At 45.4% G+C, this 20437-nt stretch overlaps 1 protein-coding gene across 1 annotated transcript in view; it reads right to left on the bottom strand.

Moving 5' to 3' along the window:
* RTEL1 (regulator of telomere elongation helicase 1) overlaps positions 1-20437 on the bottom strand; it is a 177222-nt gene that overhangs the window by 85476 nt on the left and 71309 nt on the right. Inside the window, exons 14-17 of the mRNA XM_081323881.1 lie at positions 19646-19701; positions 13177-13224; positions 10349-10430; positions 4936-5068 (exon numbers count right to left, since the gene is read on the bottom strand). Of these exons, the coding sequence (XP_081180007.1) occupies positions 4936-5068; positions 10349-10430; positions 13177-13224; positions 19646-19701 (319 nt within the window). The remainder of the gene's footprint in view (positions 1-4935; positions 5069-10348; positions 10431-13176; positions 13225-19645; positions 19702-20437) is intronic.

Genomic DNA, 20437 nt, shown 5'->3' with positions numbered 1-20437 from the left:
TATTACTTGCATCAATTGTAATCTTCATCCTGACACTTACCAACATTCTGTTCTTATTATCCAGAATAATAAAAATAGAACAGGAAGGGGAGAAAAAAAAATCTTTTTCCAAGTATATCATGCAGATAATTGGCCGGGGTAGTACATGATGACTTGAAATGGACATTATTTTTTCTAAAATAATGAGGTGTAGAAATAGACTGAAATCAGTCCAAAGCAAAAAAATTGGTGCTTCAGACTTAGGTGCTGCTGCAGAACATCTGTTGAGATTCATACAAAATTATCACAGCCTTCACATCAAATAGAACAACTTAAAATGCACATTGTGTATTTTAAGGTGAGGAGTCAAAGCTACGGTTTTTCCAGGAGTAATGTAGGGCTACGAGACTTGGACCACAAGGAAAGCTGAGCGTGGAAGAATCAGTGCTTTCAAATTATGGGCCTGGAGAAAACCCTTGAGATTCCCTTGGACTGCAAGGAGATCCAACCAGTCACTCCTAAAGGGAATCAACCTTGACTGTCCTTTGGAAGGGCAGATCCTGAAGCTGAAGGCTCAAATAATTTGGCCACCTAATGAGAAGGGAAGGGACGCGATGGCTCAGTGGGTTAGGACGCTGAGCTTGTCGATCAGAAGGTCGGCAGTTTGGTGGGTCGAATCCCGAGTGCCGCGTAGCAGAGTGAGCGCCTGTTACGCGTCCCAGCTTCTGCCAACCTAGCAATTCGAAAGCACGTAAAAAAATGCAAGTAGAAAAATAGGGACCACTACGGTGGGAAGGTAACAGCGTTCTGTGCTCCTTTGGCGTCCAGTCATGCCGGCCAAATGACCACGGAGACGTCCTCGGACAAGCGCTGGCTCTTTGGCTTCGAAATGGAGATAAGCACTGGCACCTAGAGTCAGAAACGACTAGCACGCATGTGCGGGGGAACCTTTACCTTTACCTTTAATGAGAAGGGAGGACTCCGTCGAGAAGGTCCTGATGTTGGGAAAGTTCAGGAGTCTTCACACTTGGCTCTTTTACGACTTGTGGACTTCAACTCCCAGAATTCTGGGAGTTGGAAGTCCACAAGCCATAAAAGGGTCAAGTTTGAAGACTTCTGGAAAAGATGGAAGGCAAAAGGAGAAGGGGATGGCAGAGGATGAGATGGTTAATTAGGGTCATTGATACAATGGACATGAATTTGGGCAAACTCCAGGAGACAATGGAGGACAGGCAAGGCTGGTGTCCTGTTGTCCATAGGGTCATGACTGAACAATGACAACAACATATAATGGTCCCATACAATAATCAAGTTTAAATGCATCTCTATTCTATTCTATTTCTATTCTATTCTATTCTATTCTATTCTATTCTATTCTATTCTATTCTATTCTATTCTATTCTATTCTATTCTATTCTATTCTATTCTATTCTATTCTATTCTATTCTATTCTATTATTATTTGAAGGAGATGAGCAGTCTAGAAACATGAAAAACATACGAACAAACAAGAATAATCACCTAGGGGCCTTTTTTAACTGGCTGTCCATTAATCCCGGTAAGTAAACTTCTGCTTAAAGTTGAATGTTGATCTTTACAATTCTTTCTATTGTTATCTGCATTTGAACCCAGAAATTTCTGGCTTTTTTTAACAGGCATGATAAGTCCACTAAGGCATGATAAAATTTTCAAGCGTTCAATGACATTTCCGGACACGACAAAACTGACTGTTGGCAAGCCATTATCGAGTTCTATCAAGTGCAAATATAGCCATTACGGCGGGTGGGCAAAAAGATTCCTTGACAATCGCAAAAGAAAGTGAAATGCATTGTTCTGTAACAGGAATTGGGGAGATAATGACAACCGTGGAAAATCCCTGAGTTTTTCCTTTTCGGTATCCCTACTGTCAAGACTATTCCGATTCTCAGGGGAAATGCCAAACAACCGTTTCCTTTACAGAGTTAATTTTTAGTCTGGAGGCCGATCTGCCACACCTTGCCCTGGAAGACCGGGGAATCTCCCACTTTCAAAATCTTCAGGAAGCTTTGAAAACGGTTTCCTGGAAGATCTTTAAAAGTCTCGGAATTGAGGCTGGAGAGCTCCTAGGGCCAGAAATTTTACATTAATTGGAAAGGTTTATCCTTAAACATCTGGGTGGACTTCCTTTTTTTTTTTTTTTCCTTGAAGACATTTCACTTCTCATTCAAAGAAATGAGGATGAGAAGCGAAACGCCTTCAAGGAAAAACGAAGTCCAGTTGCCTCTTGAAAAAGCACATTTGGGACAACCGTGACCTGGATTATTCAGAACCTCCAGAGATACTTAGATATAAACCATATTTGTTTTATTGTAGGTCGCCATCGTGTGGGGACCCAGGAGAGCAGCGGTTGTATTGAACGTTATTGATGGATGTGAGAATACTATGGATTCTGGATTTTGCTGTATGGTTTTTTTTAATGTTTTTTCTTTATTTATTTGCCTCCCGTCTTTATTATTTTTTACAAACTCAAGGTAGCAAACCTGTGCAACACCCCTTCCTCCTCCTATTTTCCCCCACAACAACCCTGTGAGGTGGGCTGGGCTGAGAGAGAATGAATGGCCAAAGGTCTTCCAGTTGGCTTTTGTGCCTAAGGCAGGATTAGAACTCACAATCTGCTGGTCCAAAGTCAGCCAGCCAGCTTTCTTGGCTAAGGCGGGACTAGAACTCATCGGCTTTCTAGTCTGATGCCCTAACCACTAGACCAGGGGTAGGCAACCTTGGCTCTTTTATGACTCGTGGACTTCAACTCCCAGAATTCTTGAGCCAGCATGGGTGTTGGATAGGGATTGGTGGGTGAGAGGCTTGAATGAGGGACTGTAAGTTGCATGTTTTGCTTTAGTGCAAGGCGTTTAATATTTCTGGTTTTAATATATTTATGCACTGTGCTTTATTATTAATATTCTTTTCATTGCTGCTTGGGAGATTCCCAGAGCTCAACACAAGATGGTCAGCTTCATTTGTTTCTTCGTTTGTTTGTTTTCTTTAAATTGATAAAATATGAGATAAATATGCATCCCAATAAAGCGTCCCCGGGTGGCTTATAGATGGTAAAAAGATAAATAGAAAAGCAGTTAAAATTTTTAAAAATATGCACATGTAATTTTTTTTAAAGTAGACCTCTGTATTATTCATTTACTTGATTGTGCCTCTCTTGTTTATTTTTATTGTTTTATTCCTTTGTTATTGTTTTTTTTAGCTTTTTTATCTTTTTCCCCCGTTTGTTATTGTTGTAAGCCACCCAGAATAGCCCCATAGCAAGATGGGCAGCAAATACATTTTAACACACAAACAAGTAAATAAATACAGACCGTTCAAATAAGTAAATATAGAGCCAGTTTGAATAGAGGCAGTTTGGTCTAGTCCAGGGGTAGGATGGTCGCGTACCACCTGCCAGGTGCCAATGTACCACAGGTGGTACCTGTACCGCTGGTTGAAAAGCCCTGCCACAGGGTAAGGGCTCCTAGGGAAAAGCTCCCATAATGTGGTGGAATGCAGTCTGGATTCCCAGAAGGGAGGGGCTGTCTGGTGGGAAGGAAAAGGGTTAAGAGAGGGTATACCTATAGCTATTGCAGATTCAGGTAGTTCTTGATTTACAACAACTGAGCTCAAAATTTCCGTTGCTAAGCGAGACAGTTGCTAACTGAGTTTTGCCCCGCTTGACAGCCTTTCTTGCTACAGTTGTTAAGTGAATCGCCGTGTCATGGTTCCGACAAATGCAGTACTTCAAAGAACTTCCAAGGCATTGTTTACCTTAAGGAATCTTTTATTAGAGTTGCATGGCTTCGGCAGGAACATATTGGGAGCCAAAATCTGAATTCTCCTCCCCTGAACACATCGTATCAAGCACAATTCCCTCCCTTAATTAAACGTCATAAATCACATTCTCCAATTAGTTTAAAATGCAAACTTTCCCTCCTGTTTAACAGCCCGCCCAGTTCTTATCTTCTCTTATTACAAACAGTCCTGAGATACGTTCTCCCTACCCCCCCACCCACCCCCCAGCGTCCACTAATTCTAACTCTAAAAGTGATATACGAGTTAAAGGAAGGCTACATCGCCCTACGTTGTCAAGCAAGAACATCCAATGTTAGCAGCACTGACACACTGCAGAGATTAAGTTGTTAAGCGAAACTGGCGTCCCTAATGGACTTGGCTTGTCAGATGGCTGCAAAAGATGATCACATGACCCCGGGACACTGCAGCCATCATAAAATAAAGAGCCAGTTGCCAAGCATCTGAATTTTGAGCATGTGACCGTGGGGATGCTGCAACAGTCATTAAGTGTGAAAAACGGTCACAAGTCACTTTTTTCACTGCCGTTGCAACTGAATAGCAATAGCAATAGCACTTATATACCGCTTCACAGTGCTATACAGCCCTCTCTAAGCGGTTTACAGAGTCAACCTCTTGCCCCCAACAATCCGGTTCCTCATTTTATCGGCCTCGGAAGGATGGAAGGCCAAGTCAACCGTGAGCTGGTCTGGATCGAACTCCTGGCAGTGGGCAGAGTCAGCCTACAATGCTGTCTTCTAACCACTGAGCCACCAGGGCCCTTCCTTCCTTCCTTCCTTAGGACTTAGCAATAGCACCTAGACTTATATACCGCTTCACAGTGCTTCACAGCCAAGCAGTTTACAGAGATAGCATGTTGCCCGCAACAATCCGGGTCCTCATTTTATCGACCTCGGAAGGATGGAAGGCCAAGTCAACCTTGAGCCGGTCAGGATCAAACTGCCAAACCTCTGGCAGTTCTATCCACCGCGCCACCACGGCTCTAATAAATACATAATATTGTTGCTGTTGCTTTGGCTGCAGCTGCTGCTTTTATGTGCAGTTTGGGGTCACCTTGACTGAAGCGGCCTATAAATTATTATTTTTTTAAAAAAATCAATTCAAAAAGGAAATAAACAGGACTCACATCTGCATCTCCAAAGCGAAAGAGGAAAGCGGGGTTAGGGTGCCACTCGTCAGAATGATGGTACGGACGCCCTGACGAACCAACTCATGCATGCTGTACCCAGGGCTGAAACACCAGTAGCTCAAGATCTTCCCTGTATCAAATGAATACCAAGACAAAATGTTAGAGCAGGGGGGTCTTCAAACTTGGCCCTTTGATGACTTGTGGACTTCGACTCCCAGAATTCCTCAGCCAGCGTGCCTGGCTGAGGAATTCTGGGACTTGAAGTCCACAAGCAGGGGGGTCTTCAAACTTGGCCCTTTTATGACTTGTGGACTTCAGCTCCCAGAATTCCTCAGCCAGAACTCTGGGAGTTGAAGTCCACAAGTCATAAAAGGGCCAGGTTTGAAGACCCCTGTGTTAGAGCACCGTCAAGTATCAAATTAAAGAAGGTAATTACTTGCATGCTTTTACATGGCCAAGTGTCTGTAAACCTGGAGTGACTTCATCTTCCTAACCTGCTTAAAAGGTAAAAAAGGTAAAGGTTCCCCCGCACATGCCTGCTAGTCGTTTCTGACTCTAGGGGCCGGTGCTCATCTCCGTTTCAAAGCCAAAGAGCCAGCGCTTGTCCGAGGACGTCTCTGTAGTCACGTGGCCAGCATGACTAGACGCAAAAGGGGCACGGAACACTGTTATCTTTCCACCATTGTGGTCCCTATTTTTCTACTTGCATTTTTACGTGCTTTCGAACTGCTAGGTTGCATTTAGTTCATCCTAACCTGCTTAGGATGAACTAAAAGCAATCGTTTTCCACTTTTTCTCTGGCCCACCTCAGATCTGTACAACAGTGGTGTCCCTGATGTTCTCTGGCCTTGGTTGCTTTAAAACATGCATTTCATTATCCAACTAGGTAACATCATCAGGGGCTGCCCCAAAGAAGAGGGAGTCAAGCTATTCTCCAAAGCACCCGAAGGCAGGACAAGAAGCAATAGATGGAAACTGATCAAGGAGAGAAGCAACCTAGAACTAAGGAGAAACTTCCTGATAGTTAGAACAATTAACCAGCGGAACAACCTGCCTCCAGAAGCTGTGAATGCTCCAACACTGGAAGTTTTTAAGAAGAGACTGGACGGCCATTGGTCTGAAGTGGTATAGGGTTTCCTGCCTGAGTAGGGGGTTAGACTAGAAGACCTCCAAGGTCCCTTCCAACTTTATATTATTAAGAAGGTAAAGGTTCCCCCGCACATGCGTGCTAGTCGTTTCCGGCTCTAGAGGCCGGTGCTCATCTCTGTTTCAAAGCCGAAGAGCCAGCGCTTGTCCGAGGACGTCTCCGTGGTCCTGTGGCCGGCATGACTAGACGCCAAAGGCGCACGGAACGCTGTTACCTTCCCACCGGAGTGGTCCCTATTTTTCTACTTGCATTTTGACGTGCTTTCGAACTGCTAGGAAGGCAAGCTGTTCCGCCTGATTAATTGTTCTCACTTCTTAGGAAGTTTCTTCTTAATTCCAGGTTGCTTTATTCCTTGATGAATTTCCACCCATTGTTTCTTGTCTTGCCCTCTGTTGCTTTGGAAAATAAGTTGACCCCCCCCCCCCACACACACACCCTCTTCTTTGTGGCTTCCCCTTAAATTGAGCAACAAATTTGATAGGGCAATAAACTTCAAAATTCTGGGTTCTGTTCCAAGAATTGCTACGTGCATGCCTTATCCATTGTAATGCTTCTCTGCAATATTCACAAAACACCTAAACAGAACCCAAAGACAAACAATGAAGTTCTTTTCTCTTTTTCCAACGAAATCTGTTTCTGAACTGTAATGTTTATAAGTGTTCCTGAAATTAAGGACAAAGCCCGTTTAAGTACAAAGAGGGGGATAAAAGGCAAGCATTGCTCCGGAAAAGCAACGGAAAGTAATTCCCTGCAGAGAAAACTCAGTTCGTGGAATATGCCTCATTGATCTTTGACAGCCCTATTGTCTTTGTAGTCATTACTTGATAAGTACCCCTGAGTTGCCTCTCTGGCGTCACAAAGCTCACCATGGCTTATATGCAATCAAATATTTTTGCTTGCTGTTGCGTAGAGTCGCAACCCTGGTGGATTTAACAATTCAATCTGCCCCTTATTCTGGCGCATCTCTCTCTCCAGAGCTACTACTACAGGTACCCCTTGACGTAGGACCACGATTCAATCCAACATTTTTGTGGCAAGTGAGGCAGTTTGTTCAGTAAGTTGTGCCTCCTTTTGTGACTTTTTCTGCCGCAGTTGTTAAGGGAACCGCTGCAGCAGTTAATCAGGCAGTTGGTTAAGTGAATCTGGCTTGCCCTATTGATGTTATTGTCAGAAGACGGTTGGGAAAGTTACAAGTGGGGTGTGTGTGTGTGTCAAATGACCCCAGGACAATGTAATTGTCACAAATGCATGCCGGTTGCCAACTGCCTGGATTTTGATCACGTGAGGACGCTACAACGGCTGTAAGAGTGAAAAACGGTCATAAGTCACATTTTTCAGTGCTGTTGTAATTTTGAACAGTCACTAAACGAACTGTTGTAAGTTGAGGACTGCCTGTAGCCCAGTTCAGATTTCAGTGGAATAGTCTCCAGGTCTCTGCTGCAAATGCAGCTGGGGAAATTAATCTATAAGTCAGGGGTCCCCAACCCCCAGTCCGTGGACCAGTACCGGCCCACGGCATGCCAGCAACCGGTCCGCACAAACAAGCGAAGCCCCATCCGCGGGATGCAGGCAGCACACAAAACCACGAACCCTGCGGTCCGTGGAAAAACCTCTCTCCACGGAACCGGTCCCTGGTGCCCAAAAGGTTGGGGACCTCTGCTATACAGTAGTGGCCAAAATTGTGGCAACCTTTTGGGGAAAGTGTACAGTAGAAATGCCACCCATGGTTAAGTTTCCACCCATTTTTCTTCTAATTTCTTTCTAACTGTAGCCTTATTAACTTAAAAACACTATTTTACATCGCTTTCTGGGCGAACAGTCAACTCTTGGCACTGTTGCTTTAATTTTATTACGATTTATAAGCTCGCTAAATGGAAGAACACACACACACAAAAACCCCAACCGACTTGATAGCGATCACATAACACACTGACAAATGTCCTTCCTCTCAGCTTCGATACATGACATCAATAACCGGATCCTACTGTGATCTGATTGGCTCGTTGCCAAAACAAGGTGACACCCGATTGGTTGTCTAAACACTCGTGCTCATTGGCTACAATCGGATGAAAGAAAGCAACCTGATCTCAACCTAAGCAAGTTGTGCTTCCTTTTTTCTGGTTATTCGGCTATAGCTTTTCACAGAATACAGTACAGATAATTGAACAAACTATGCTGCGTTACATCCTTGACTAAATTATCTTTCCGTTGATCTATTATTTTATGGTACTACTCCCCCCCAAAAAAGTGGGTTTATTAGCCATTGAACCTCAAATGTACACTTTTCCAAAAAGGTTTCCACAATTTTGGCCACTACTGTAAGTGATACGTGGAGGGAACTGACCCCATTTCAGGGGTGTCAAACTGGCGGTCCATGGGCCGGATGCGTCACGTGCAGGCCACGCCCACCCACCCCCGGCTCCTCCAAGGCAAAAAACGTCGCGATACGTCACACCAAGTCACGTGACGCGATCGAGTTCGACACCTGTGCCCTATTGGATCAGGTTGAATAGGTAGATAAGTACAGAAAAAATTATCTCGAGGTCCAGACCCATATAGGGCAAGGGTCCTCGACCCCTGGGCTGCAGCCTGTTCGGAACCGGGCTGTGCAACTGGCACGTGAGCCCGTGTGCGTGCGCGGCTCCACTTGCGCAAACGACGCATTGCCTTCCCCTCATGCAGATCTATCCCCTTTTTCCCCTCTCGAGAGCTGGGCTGCCAAGCTGGGGACCGCTGATATGGGGCAGGGGTCCCCAACCCCCGGTCCGTGGACTAGTGTAGGACCGCAGCATGCCAGCAACCGGTCCGCACAAACAAGCAAAGCCCCATGTGCAGGATGCAGGCAGCACACAAAACTGCGCACTCTGCGGTCCGCGGAAAAACTGCTCTCCACGGAACCGGTCCCTGGTGCCCCAAAGTTTGGGGACCATTGATGTAGGACGCTAAAAGGGGACCAATCAGGTGCGGAATCACACCGCAAGCCAACAGCCCAGCTCCCAATCCTGCAGGGTGACCGGAGTATGCTGCAGTACATTGTCCAGGCCATCACTGGCTGGGGAATTCTGAGAGTTGAAGTCCACCCATCTTAAAACTTGTCAAGCTTCAGAAACATTGCTGAGATGTTCTTCCGGGTCACGTTGTAGTTCTCCAAACGATAGGTAAGCGGGGTTGTGAGCAAAGCTTCTTGGTCCAGGAAAGGACACAACTGGCACACAAAATCATGCAGAAGCCCAAGGAAGGAACAGCCTCCAATACAGGTAGTCCTCGAATTACGAGTGTTCATTTAGTGACCGTTCGAAGTTACAGCAGGACTGCAAAAAAGTGAGCTGCGACCGTTTTTCACGCAACCATTGCAGCATCCCCGTGGCCATGTGAACAAAATTCAGACGCTGGACAACTGGCTCATATTTAGGACGGTTGCAGTCTGTCCCCTTTGGCGACTCTCCGATCGGCAGTCAACGAGGAAGCCCGATTCACTTAACAACCGTGTTGCTCACTTAACAACTGCAGTGATTCACCTAACAACCGTGGCCAGAGAGGTCGTCAAAATGGGGCAAGATTCACTTAAGATCCGTCTCGCTTACCAATAGAAAATTGGGGCTCAGCTGGCTTCGTACGTCGAGGACTAGCTGTGCTTGCCTCAAAGGTGCTTTTTTGCAAAAGGCAACTGGACTGTTTCTGCCCGAGGAAGAAGAAGACGTTTCGCTTCTCATCCAAGAAGCTTCCTCGGTTCTGGCGGGATGGAAGGAAAAGGGGATCCCATCATCCAGTCACAACTGAGGGAAGTTTCTTGAATGAGAAGCGAAACGTCTTCTTCCTCAAGGAGAAACATAGCCCAGTTGCCTTTTGAAAAAGCACCTTTCAGACAACTAGAACCTGGAAAATAATAATGATAATAAAGTTGGAAGGGACCTTGGAGGTCATCTAGTCCAACCCCCTGCTCAGGCAGTAAACTTTATACCCTTTCAGACAAATGGCTGTCCAGACTCTTCTTCAAAACGTCCAGTGTTGGAGCATCCACAACTTCTGGAGGCAGGTTGTTCCACTGGTTAATTGTTCTAACTGTCAGGAAATTTCTCCTTAGTTCTAGGTTGCTTCTCTCCTTGATTAGTTTCCATCTGTTGCTTCTTGTCCTGCCTGAAAATCTCCGTAGACATTTAGCCTCCAATAGTGTCCATCACAACGACATGCTAAGTTAACAGCCAAATAAATTGACCACTATAGTTTACGCCAAGCTGTAACATGTTTAACCTCCCAAGTTACCGTTTTTTTTAGTTGGCAATGAGCTCCACGTATCGGTCTTGGGCTTCCATTTTGTATTACTGTCATCGGGATGGATATGGACCTGGGTAATTAGGCAGAAGAAGATAACGTCAAAGAACAGGAGATGAACCTGAATGTCTAAAAGGGGTCTATGCTTCCGTAAAAGGAGTGCGAACCACCATCTAGTACAGGGGTGTCAAACTCAATTTCACTGAGGGCCGCATCAGCATTGCAGTTGCCCTCAGGGGGCCGGGTGGGTATGGCCTGGGTGGGCGTGGCCTACTGGGTGGGCGTGGCTAGAGTGCGTATGGCCTACTGGGTGGGCATGGCCAGCTCTACATCGTTGGCATCAAGGGTGCCTATGGGGGCCTGAGCAGGAGTGGGACAGATCTGAGGGTCTCTGGCAGGAGGAGGGTCTCTGGGCCAGGGCCAAGGCAGTGGGGGCCGTTCCCTCACTGTTTCCAGGATGGCTTCGCGGGCCGCATGAAACCACTTCGCGGGCCGGATCTGGCCCCCGGGCCTTGTGTTTGACATGTCTGATCTAGTACAAGTTGCATTCCACAAGAGGTTGTTAGGTCCATTTCTCCAATTAATTGTCAACCAAATCTTTAGAGTTTACAATTCCCATCCTTCCAAGTTAAGAGATGACAAACTTGGGAGTCATCGTAAAGGAGAATTTCAGTGATCAAGCTAAAAATCCCTAAACTAAACAGACATTTTCAGGGGAATTAATCTGTCAGCTCGAACATGACAAGTTAGAAGGCCAAGGATTACTGACAAGCTGGGGAAACACCATGGAGGTTGAACAAAGCTCTGGAAATGAAAACAACTCCTAAAAAGAAGCCATGTTTATGAAAAGCTCTCTCTTTGTTTTTCAAAAGCCCACAGGTTTTTTTTGGCTCTGCTGCATTACCTAATAGTTTTTTTTTTATTTGTATCCCCCACTTTACTTTCATAAATAAAGCAACAAACGTACTTACTATTCCTTCTTCTTCCTATTTTCCCCACAACAACCCTGTGAGGTGAACTGGGCTGAGGGACAGTGCTGGCTCAGGAATTCTGGGAGTTGAAGTCCACAAGTCATAAAAGAGCCAAGGGTTGCCTACCCCTGGCCTAGGCCTACGCCGCTTTATGACTTCTGGACTTCAACTCCCAGAATTCCTGAGCCAGCCATGCTGAGGGAAAAGGGAGAGGTTTCCAAGCTGAGCCATGCTGGCTCAGGAATTCTGGGAGTTGAAGTCCGCAAGTCATGAGGGGGCCATAGTTCCCCCATGTTGGCTCAGAAATTCTGGGAGCTGAAGTCCACGAATCATAAAAGAGCCAAGGCTGCCTAACCCTGAACTAGACCAAAATGCTTCCCTAATGCCTGAATGATCTCATTCAACCAGTGTTTCTCAACTTTCGCAACTGTAAAATATGTGGACTTCTTAATTCCCAGAATTATCCTAAAGTTGCTAAGGTTGTAAAACCACTGCATTAAGTTGTGTTACATGCTGGACCCAAACAAATGCTTACAGTTGCCTAAATCAATTAATGAGATCACTGCTGTCTCCAAGAAAATGCATTCTCTGCTTTAATCTGTAAACAGTGGTAGTAAATGTTTCCATCTTTGGCTTTGTTTTTAGCCTCCAGCTCGGTCAATGAATCAATTTCCAGTGTGGTTGTGTTCTGGTTTTTGGTTTAAACTGCGAGCATTCTTCTATAATAGAATTACCGTAAGTATCTGGAAGGCATCAGATTGGGTAAACGTTCAGAGAGATTGTAAGGGCTGTCAAGAAATAGGATTGCATCGAATCCCGAGTGCCGCGTAACAGAGTGAGCGCCTGTTACTCGTCCCAGCTTCTGCCAACCTAGCAGTTCGAAAGCACGTAAAAATGCAAGTAGAAAAATAGGGACCACTACGGTGGGAAGGTAACAGCGTTCCGTGCGCCTTTGGCATCTAGTCATGCCGGCCACATGACCACAGAGACGTCCTCGGACAAGCGCTGGCTCTTCGGCTTTGAAACGGAGATGAGCACCGGCCCCTAGAGTCGGAAACGACTAGCACGCATGTGCGGGGGAACCTTTACCTTTACCTTTAGCTTAGAGCCAGCTATATCTGGTAGCTAGGGCACCAGGCTAGAAGCCAGGAGACGGTGAATTCTAGTCCCATGTTAGGCATGAAAGCTGCTGGGTGATCGTGGGCTGATCACTAGGAGACTGCGAGTTCTAGTCCCACTTTAAAGGTAAAGGTTCCCCCGCACATGCATGCTAGTCGTGTCCGACTCTAGGGGCCGGTGCTCATCTCCGTTTCAAAGCCGAAGAGCCAGCGCTTGTCCGAGGACATCTCCGTGGTCATGTGGCCGGCATGACTAGACGCCAAAGGCGCACGGAACGCTGTTACCTTCCCACCGGAGTGGTCCCTATTTTTCTACTTGCCTTTTTACGTGCTTTTGAACTGCTAGGTTGGCAGAAGCTGGGACGAGTAACAGGCGCTCACTCCGCTACGCGGCACTCGGGATTCGACTCGCCAAACTGCCGACCTTCTGATCGACAAGCTCAGCGTCCTAACCCACTGAGCCACCGCATCCCACTTTAGGAAGTACTAAAAAAAATCTTTTTAAAAACCCAGTGTGGTTAAACTGAAGGGCTCTGAAACCTGTGCTTTCCATTTCCTTAAAATGTAGCAGCCATTTAAGCTTAATTTAATTTAAGGTATTCTATTTAGGTGCCACTTGACTCCAAACAATGCTTGCTTAGCCTATTGAAATCTCAGAAGGATTTGAAATCACACTTTGATTTTCCAGCAGCTAAAGCACGTATCACTGCCTTACAAGGGCGTTACTTACCTTATAGTATTTTGATGTCCCTTCAGATGGACCAAAATTAAAAAGAGTCTACAATAGAGGGGAAAAAATCTAGAATTAAATGGGTGACAAATCCAGCCACATTTCTAACAGGTTTTTTTTAAAAATAAAAATTCTATATTGTGTTTTTATTGCTTGTAAGCTGCCTGGCTGTAAGCGAGAAGGCAGCTACACATTTTTTTAAAAAAATAAATAAATAAAACAAATTCGGAAATGCCTTGCCTTATCAGCAAAAAAGGATTTCAGTATGATCTTATGATTTTGCTGGGTCTCTGGTTTGCCTTTCATGGCCTTAACTCAACAATCCGACTGAAAGCATGGCGAGCTAACAACGTTTAAAAGGTGCACTTTTTAAAGCAGTTTTGTTGTTGTTGTTCTTGTTGCTGTTAGTTGCGAGGTCGTGTCCGACCCATCGCAACCCCATGGACAACGTTCCTCCAGGCCTTCCTGTCCTCTACCCTCTTCTGGAGTCCATTTAAGCTCACGCCTCCTGCTTCAGTGACTCCATCCAGCTGCCTTATTCTCTGTTGTCCCCTTCTCTTGCCCTCCATCTTTCCCAGCATTAGGAAAAAGTAATTAATAGCCAGCTTGGGCTAGTGGTTAAGGCACCAGGCTGAAAGTCAGAAGGCTTAGGCACAAAAGCTGCCCTGGGTGACTTTGGGCCAGTCACCAGTAGACCAAGCTAAATCCAAAAGCGCTAGCCATCAACAGGCACACAGAGAGAAACAACATCTACCACAGGAAGGAACAAAGGCACAAACACAGATTAGGTGAGACCTGGCTCAAAAACAGCAACTGTGAGAGAGACCTCGGAGTCCTAGTGGACGATCGCTTGACCATGAGCTGGCCGTGTGCAGCAGCAGCCAAAAAAGGCTAATACAATCCTGGGTTGTATAAACAGAGGGCATAGAATCCAGATCACACGAAGTATTAGTACCGCATTATAAAACCCTAGTAAGGCCACACATGGAATACTGCAGCCAATTTTGGTCACCTTATCACAAAGAAGATGTTGAGAGTTTGGGAAAAAGTTCAGAGAAGAGCAACTAAGATGATCAAAGGCCTGGAGACTAAAACATACGAAGAACGGCTGCAGGACTTGGGACTGGCTAGTCTAAAGAAAAGAAGAAATAGGGGAGACAGGATAGCAGTTCTCCAGTATCTGAGGGGATGCCACAAAGAGGGGAGTCAAATTATTCTCCAAAGCACCAGAGGAACGAGGACGAGAAACAATGTTTGGAAACTGACCAAAGAGAGAAGCAACCTGGGATTAAAGAGAAACTTCCTGACAGTGAGGACAATCAACCAATGGAACAGCTTGCCACCAGGAATCGTGGGCGCTCCATCACTGGAAATTTTCAAGAAGAGACTGGACAATCACCTGTCTGAGATGGTATAGGTCAGTGGTGGCGAACCTATGGCACGCTTGCCAGAGGCGGCACTCAGAGCCCTCTCTGTTGGCACGCGTGCCACCGCCATCAGCAGCAGGTCCATCAGGCTGCCACCGCCGCCCAGAGCAGGAGCCCCACCCAGCACAAAGGAGGCAAAGCATCTGGGACAGGGGTGTCAAACTGCTGGCCCACGGGCCGGATGCGTTGCGACGAAACCGCGCCTACCCCATTGCCAGCAATGGGGAAAAAGCTCTGATACGTCGCGCAACGTCACGTGACGTCGCGGGTTTGACATGTCTGGTCTGGGAGAAACCAACCAAACTCAGCGAGTACAAGCGACCCTAAAGTCCAGCCCTGAGCTACAAACATTCTCTTGTATTGGTATGGATGGTTTTCCTGGTAAGCTTTCTGACTTCTGGCAAAAGCCATTCCTTTTTTAAAACTGTGATCTGAGGGTGATTCACATCAGTCTGCTCGTCCCAAAGAGGCTTTTTCACGAGGACCAGCCGTCTGCAAGGAGTATAAATCCTTCCATTCCCCACCCTCCAGTCACGAGCTGAAGAAGCTTCTTGGAGGAGAAGCGAAAGGTCTTCAAAGAAAAGCCAAAAAGTCCAGTTGCCTCCTGAAAAAAAGCCGCTTTGGGACAACCCTGATCTTGATGCCTCTCATCCTGATTAGACGGCAGAATTGCAGCCACCCCTGACTTCTATTGGGGGAATGGGGACCATTAACTCTTGCACATCTTTACGGTTCCTCTTGGGTTTCCAACAGATGCCTCAGGAATTTCCCAGTCCTCGACTTAAGAAGAGTTCATTTGGCGACCGTTTGTCAGAATCCATTTATATCACATTCATAAATATATGTTTAAAACATTATTCCCCCCCCCTCCCCATAGATTCTGCCATCTCCCGAGGAAGGAAGAGCGCATGGTTATTCCCAGGGGCAGGGCGTTCTCTGTGGGCGCGCCGGCCCTTTGGAACCAGCTTCCCACCGAGCTTAGGACCGCCCCCGACCTTCGCTCATTTCGTAGGGACTTGAAAACTTGGTTTTTTGAGTTGTCTGGCCCAGACTGAGGGGTTTTAATTTTTAATTAATGGGGTTTTAGTTAAGTTCAGGGATTAATTTAATCTTAGTTTTCATCGTTTTTAATTGTATATGATGTATTTTAACTTTTAATTTTCCCTGTAAACCGCCCTGAGTCCTACGGGAATAGGGCGGTATATAAATTTAAATATAAATAAATAAATAAATAAAATGTGGATTCAGCCTGCCTTAGGTTATTTCAAAGACCAAGGGAAACCTTTTGAACTGGGGGAACAAAGGGGAGGGTTAGGGAAGAGGGCATCTGGCTTGTGTCTCCATTTGAATCTGTAAAGCAGGGGTCTTCAAACTTGGCCCTTTTATGACTTGTGGACTTCAACTCCCAGAATTCCTCAGCCAGTGTGCCTGGCTGAGGAATTCTGGGAGTTGAAGTCCACAAGTCATAAAAGGGCCAGGTTTGAAGACCCCCTGCTGTAAAGGAAGAAGGCAATAACCATAAAGTAAAAAATTCCTTTTGGACTAGAACTGATTCCCAGAGTTTTTGTTTTCCTAAGACGTGGATTGGGGGTGGGTCCTGACACCGTTCAAAGCTAACAGCGGCACTGAAAAAAAGTGACCTCTGACCATTTCCCACAGTTGTAACCTTTGCAGCATTCTCACGATCATGTGATCAAAATGTAAATGCTTGGCAACTGGTTCTTCTTTATGACCGTTGCAGTGTCCCAGGGTCACGTGATCCCCTTTTGTGACCTTCTGACAGGCAAAGTTGTCGGAGCATGCACAGTCTTACTGCACTGAGGTAACCCGGGAGTAAATGCAGTAAACCGTGGTTTGTATTTAATTATTTAATTAATTAATTAATTAAATTTTTATACCGCCCTATTCCTGAAGGACTCAAATGGTGCTTTGCATTACACTATCTACAATATACGCTAGGAACAAAATACATACACGGGGTCATTCAGCACTTACAGCAGGAAACGGACGAGAGAAGAAGACTCCAGCAAGGCCTTCCCTTTTATACTCAGGCTCTTAAAGAGACACAGACCCTGCTGGCTCTTAAAGGGACACAGACCCTGCTTGCTCTTAAAGAGACACAGATCCTGCTGACTCATTCCTATCATTGCATCATCCACCTTACATTACATCAGCTGGTTAGCCTTTAAATCATTACCCTGACAAAAGTCAATGGGGGAAGCCGGATTCGTTTAACAGCTGTGTTACTAACTTAACGACTGCACTAATTCACTTAACAACTGTGGCAAGAGAGGTCGCAAATCTCACTTCACAAATGTCTCACTTATCAACAGAAATGTTGGGCTCAATTGTGGTCGTTAAGTCGAGGACTACCCGTAATCTAGTAGGCAGCATTATTTTGGGCTGTGCGACTGAGTAGGATCCTCCTGCCAGCCCCCTTGGTGCTATTTTTGATCAGCATTCCGAGACTAACTCGCTGGATTGTTTTTATGGACCTTTTTCCTACTGCAGGGTGTAAGCTGCTTACGGCCATATAAACAGATGGCATAAAAATTGTTGGAACTAAATAACGGGCGATAATTTTTGCTCCTGCTGTGAAATCCTTTTACTATTTTCATTTTAGCATGATGTAAAATGGTAATGAGGATGATCAAAGCAGCCAGCCCTTGGGGGGACTGAAAGAACAGAAGGACAGAAAAGAAATGATTTTATGCAAAAATAGATGATTAAAGTCTCGGAAAGGAGACTGATTCTTAAACCAGGTCAGTTTCACACCCAGTAGCTCTGTTTCCATAGCTTGCTAAGTTTGTTTGAACCTTGGTTATGGTTTTTGAAGAGATAGTTCTTGCTCAGCAATTGTACAGGTACAATTACGACCATAATTGAGCCTAAAATTTATGTGGCTAAGCGAGATAATGATTAAGTGATTTTTTTGCCCCACTTTACCACTTTTCTTGCCACAGTTGCTAAGTGAATCGTTGCAATTGTCACCACCCCGGTTGTTAAGTGAATCTGGTTCCCCACTGACTTTGCTTATCAGGAGGTCGCAAAAAGTGTTTACGTGATTCGGGGACACTGCAACCGTCATAAATACGAACCTGTGGGCAAGTGTCCAAATTTTTGGTCATGCGACCACGAGGATACGGCAACGGCCGTTAAGCCTGAAAAACGGTCGTGCCGCTTTTTTTTTCCCCAGTGACCTACTTCGATCAGTCACTAAACAGTTGTTAAGTCGAGGACTACCTGTAATTGGAACCGGGAACTCCACTGCGTGACTGCACCGTTCTGTGACCGCAGTTGTGCCACTGCCACCTGCCGTTCTTAGGAGAAGCCCGCACGGTGGCAGCATCCCAAAGTCACGTGATGGCTATTGGAGTCCTCCAGACGGCTTCCTCATCGATTTTGCTTGTCAGAAACAAGCGCTGAAGATCACAATAAGGCAATCATGTGACTGCGGGGCACTGCAATGTTGCAATTGCCAAGTGGTCTGCAAGCGTCTGAATTGCAACCGCAGGACTATGGAGATGCTGCGAAGGCCACAACTGCGAGGACCATCCTAAGCCCCTTTCATTCAGCGCGGTTGTCATTTTGAACGGTTGCTTTGCAAGCGGATGTTAAATGAGGCCTAACTGTACTTCTGCCGGCTTAATTAGTTTAGGTTTTAATGAACTGAGCAAACCTAGAAAATGAGTAAATTTGAGAACCAGGTCAAGCACGCACTGTACCTTCAATGCAACTACCAGATAGGAATTGTGGAGCCACTGGATTTGCAGTTAATCATGCTAATGCAGTTAATAAAATCTTTGAACTTTTGCAGATGAGAAAAAGCATAGTTTAATCAGAATAGAGCTGCTCAGACTGGAAACCCTATACCCGTGGTGGCGAACCTATGGCACCCATGCCACAGGTGGCACGCAGACCCCTCTCTGTGGGCACGCGCGCCGTCGCCCCAGTCCTAGGCCTTCAGCTGGGTTTTATAAAACCTTTTCGCTTTAGGCCTCCGCTGCTGTGTGCAAAAAAAAAAAAAGGTTCAATCAATTTCAACTTCTCACAGGAAAAAAAAAAAGGTCTCGCAAAGTTGGAACTGATTGATTGAACTTTTTAGTCCCACCCAGTCATGCCCACCCTATGGGCCACGCCCAACCAATTGGCCACACCCACCCAATACACCACGCCCACCCGGCACCGACGATACACAAGTGGGTTTTGGATTGCAGTCTGGGCACTCGGTCTCTAAAAGGTTCGCCATCCCTGCCCTACACCCTTTCGGACAAATGGCTGTCCAATCTCTTCTTACAAACTTCCAGTGTTGGAGACCCACAACTTCTGGAGGCAAGGCGTTCCAATGATTAATTGTTCTCACTGTCAGGAAGTTTCTCCTTAGTTCCAGGTTGTTTCTCTCCTTGATTAGTTTCCATCCAGTGACATTTGTCCTGCCCTCTGGTGCTTTGGAAAATAAGTTTGAACCCCCTCCCCCCCTTCTTTGAGGCAGCCCCTCCAAATATTGGAATATTGCTATCATGTCATCCCTAGTCTTTCTTTTCTCTAGACTAGCCATACCCAGTTCCTGCAACGGTTCTTCACATGTTTTAGTTCCAGGCCTTTAATTGTTGCAACGAAACAGCTACTTCTGGTTTTTTTTGTTTTTTGCTAATGTATACTTCTATCTCTGTGTTATGTATCTAAACAGGGGTTGAAAGCAACTTGATGGCACATAATCAATCCATCAATCATGGATGTGTTATAGTAGAGAGCACCATAGAGTCTAAAGCACTTTTTTCCCCCCAAATACAGCAACTTTTAAGATGTGTGGATTTCAACTCCCAGAAACCCTGGCCAGGACATATTGGAAGCGCAGACATTTTAAGGTTGCTGAGTTTGGAAAACGCAAAGAGTGTATCTCTTTTACCGTATCCTAATTAATTCAATGAAAAGTAAAGCTTGGAGAGTCACCTAGTGGTGGTTAGGAAAATATCAAGAACGATGAACATCAAAAAGAAATATATATATTTAGGTATTGAATTCAAGAACTAAAAGTTTACCTGAATTACATCTATAAATTTATGCAGTCCAGCAGTGTTAGTGACTGTCCCAGAACCTAGAATAAATATATATATATATGAAAATAGTATTTCTATATATCCCTCCAAATATGCACATTATAAGCATACCTTGAATGCACTGTTTCCCCATTGTGTTATTCACTACCATACGTACAGCAGGTTTAGAAGATGGCGTTAAATAAAATTATCTAAGATTCTGAACACTTTTTCACAATATGAACCAAAACCTCCTCCAAAGATTGGCAATCAATGATAACTTTTAAGAGATGGGGGTCCTTGGTGCTCTGTCGGCTTGATTCTTTTCTTGCAGACGTTTTATTACGAAACTAGGTAATGTCATCAGTGCAAAAGAAGTAGGGAAATCAAATATGCAGGTCATTTCATGGAGATTTCTTGGTGACAATATGGAAACAGTTTGCCACTGCCTTCTTCCAAGGTGCTACCTTGACTATCCAGTCTAGCCTACTGCCCTAGAGTTTCCTGGTGGTCTCCTATCCAAGTACTAACCTGGACTGACCATAAGTGCTTTCCAAGACAACAGAACAAGAGATTTGGAAGAGACCTTGGAGGTCTTTTAGTCCAACTGTCTGCTCAAGCAGAAAACCCTATACCATTTCAGACCAACAGTTTGTTGTTAGCTGTGAAGTTGTGTCCGACCCATCGTGACCCCATGGACAACGTTCCTACAGGCCTTCCTGTCCTCTACCATCTTCTGGAGTCCATTTAAGCTCACGCCTCCTGCTTCAGTGACTCCATCCAGCCACCTCCTGA

Source organism: Vipera berus, assembly GCF_964194415.1.
Source record: "Vipera berus genome assembly, chromosome: 3".
NCBI lineage: Eukaryota > Metazoa > Chordata > Lepidosauria > Squamata > Viperidae > Vipera > Vipera berus.
Note: the sequence above shows the minus strand (reverse complement) of the source record. Positions and strands in the feature narration are given on the sequence as shown.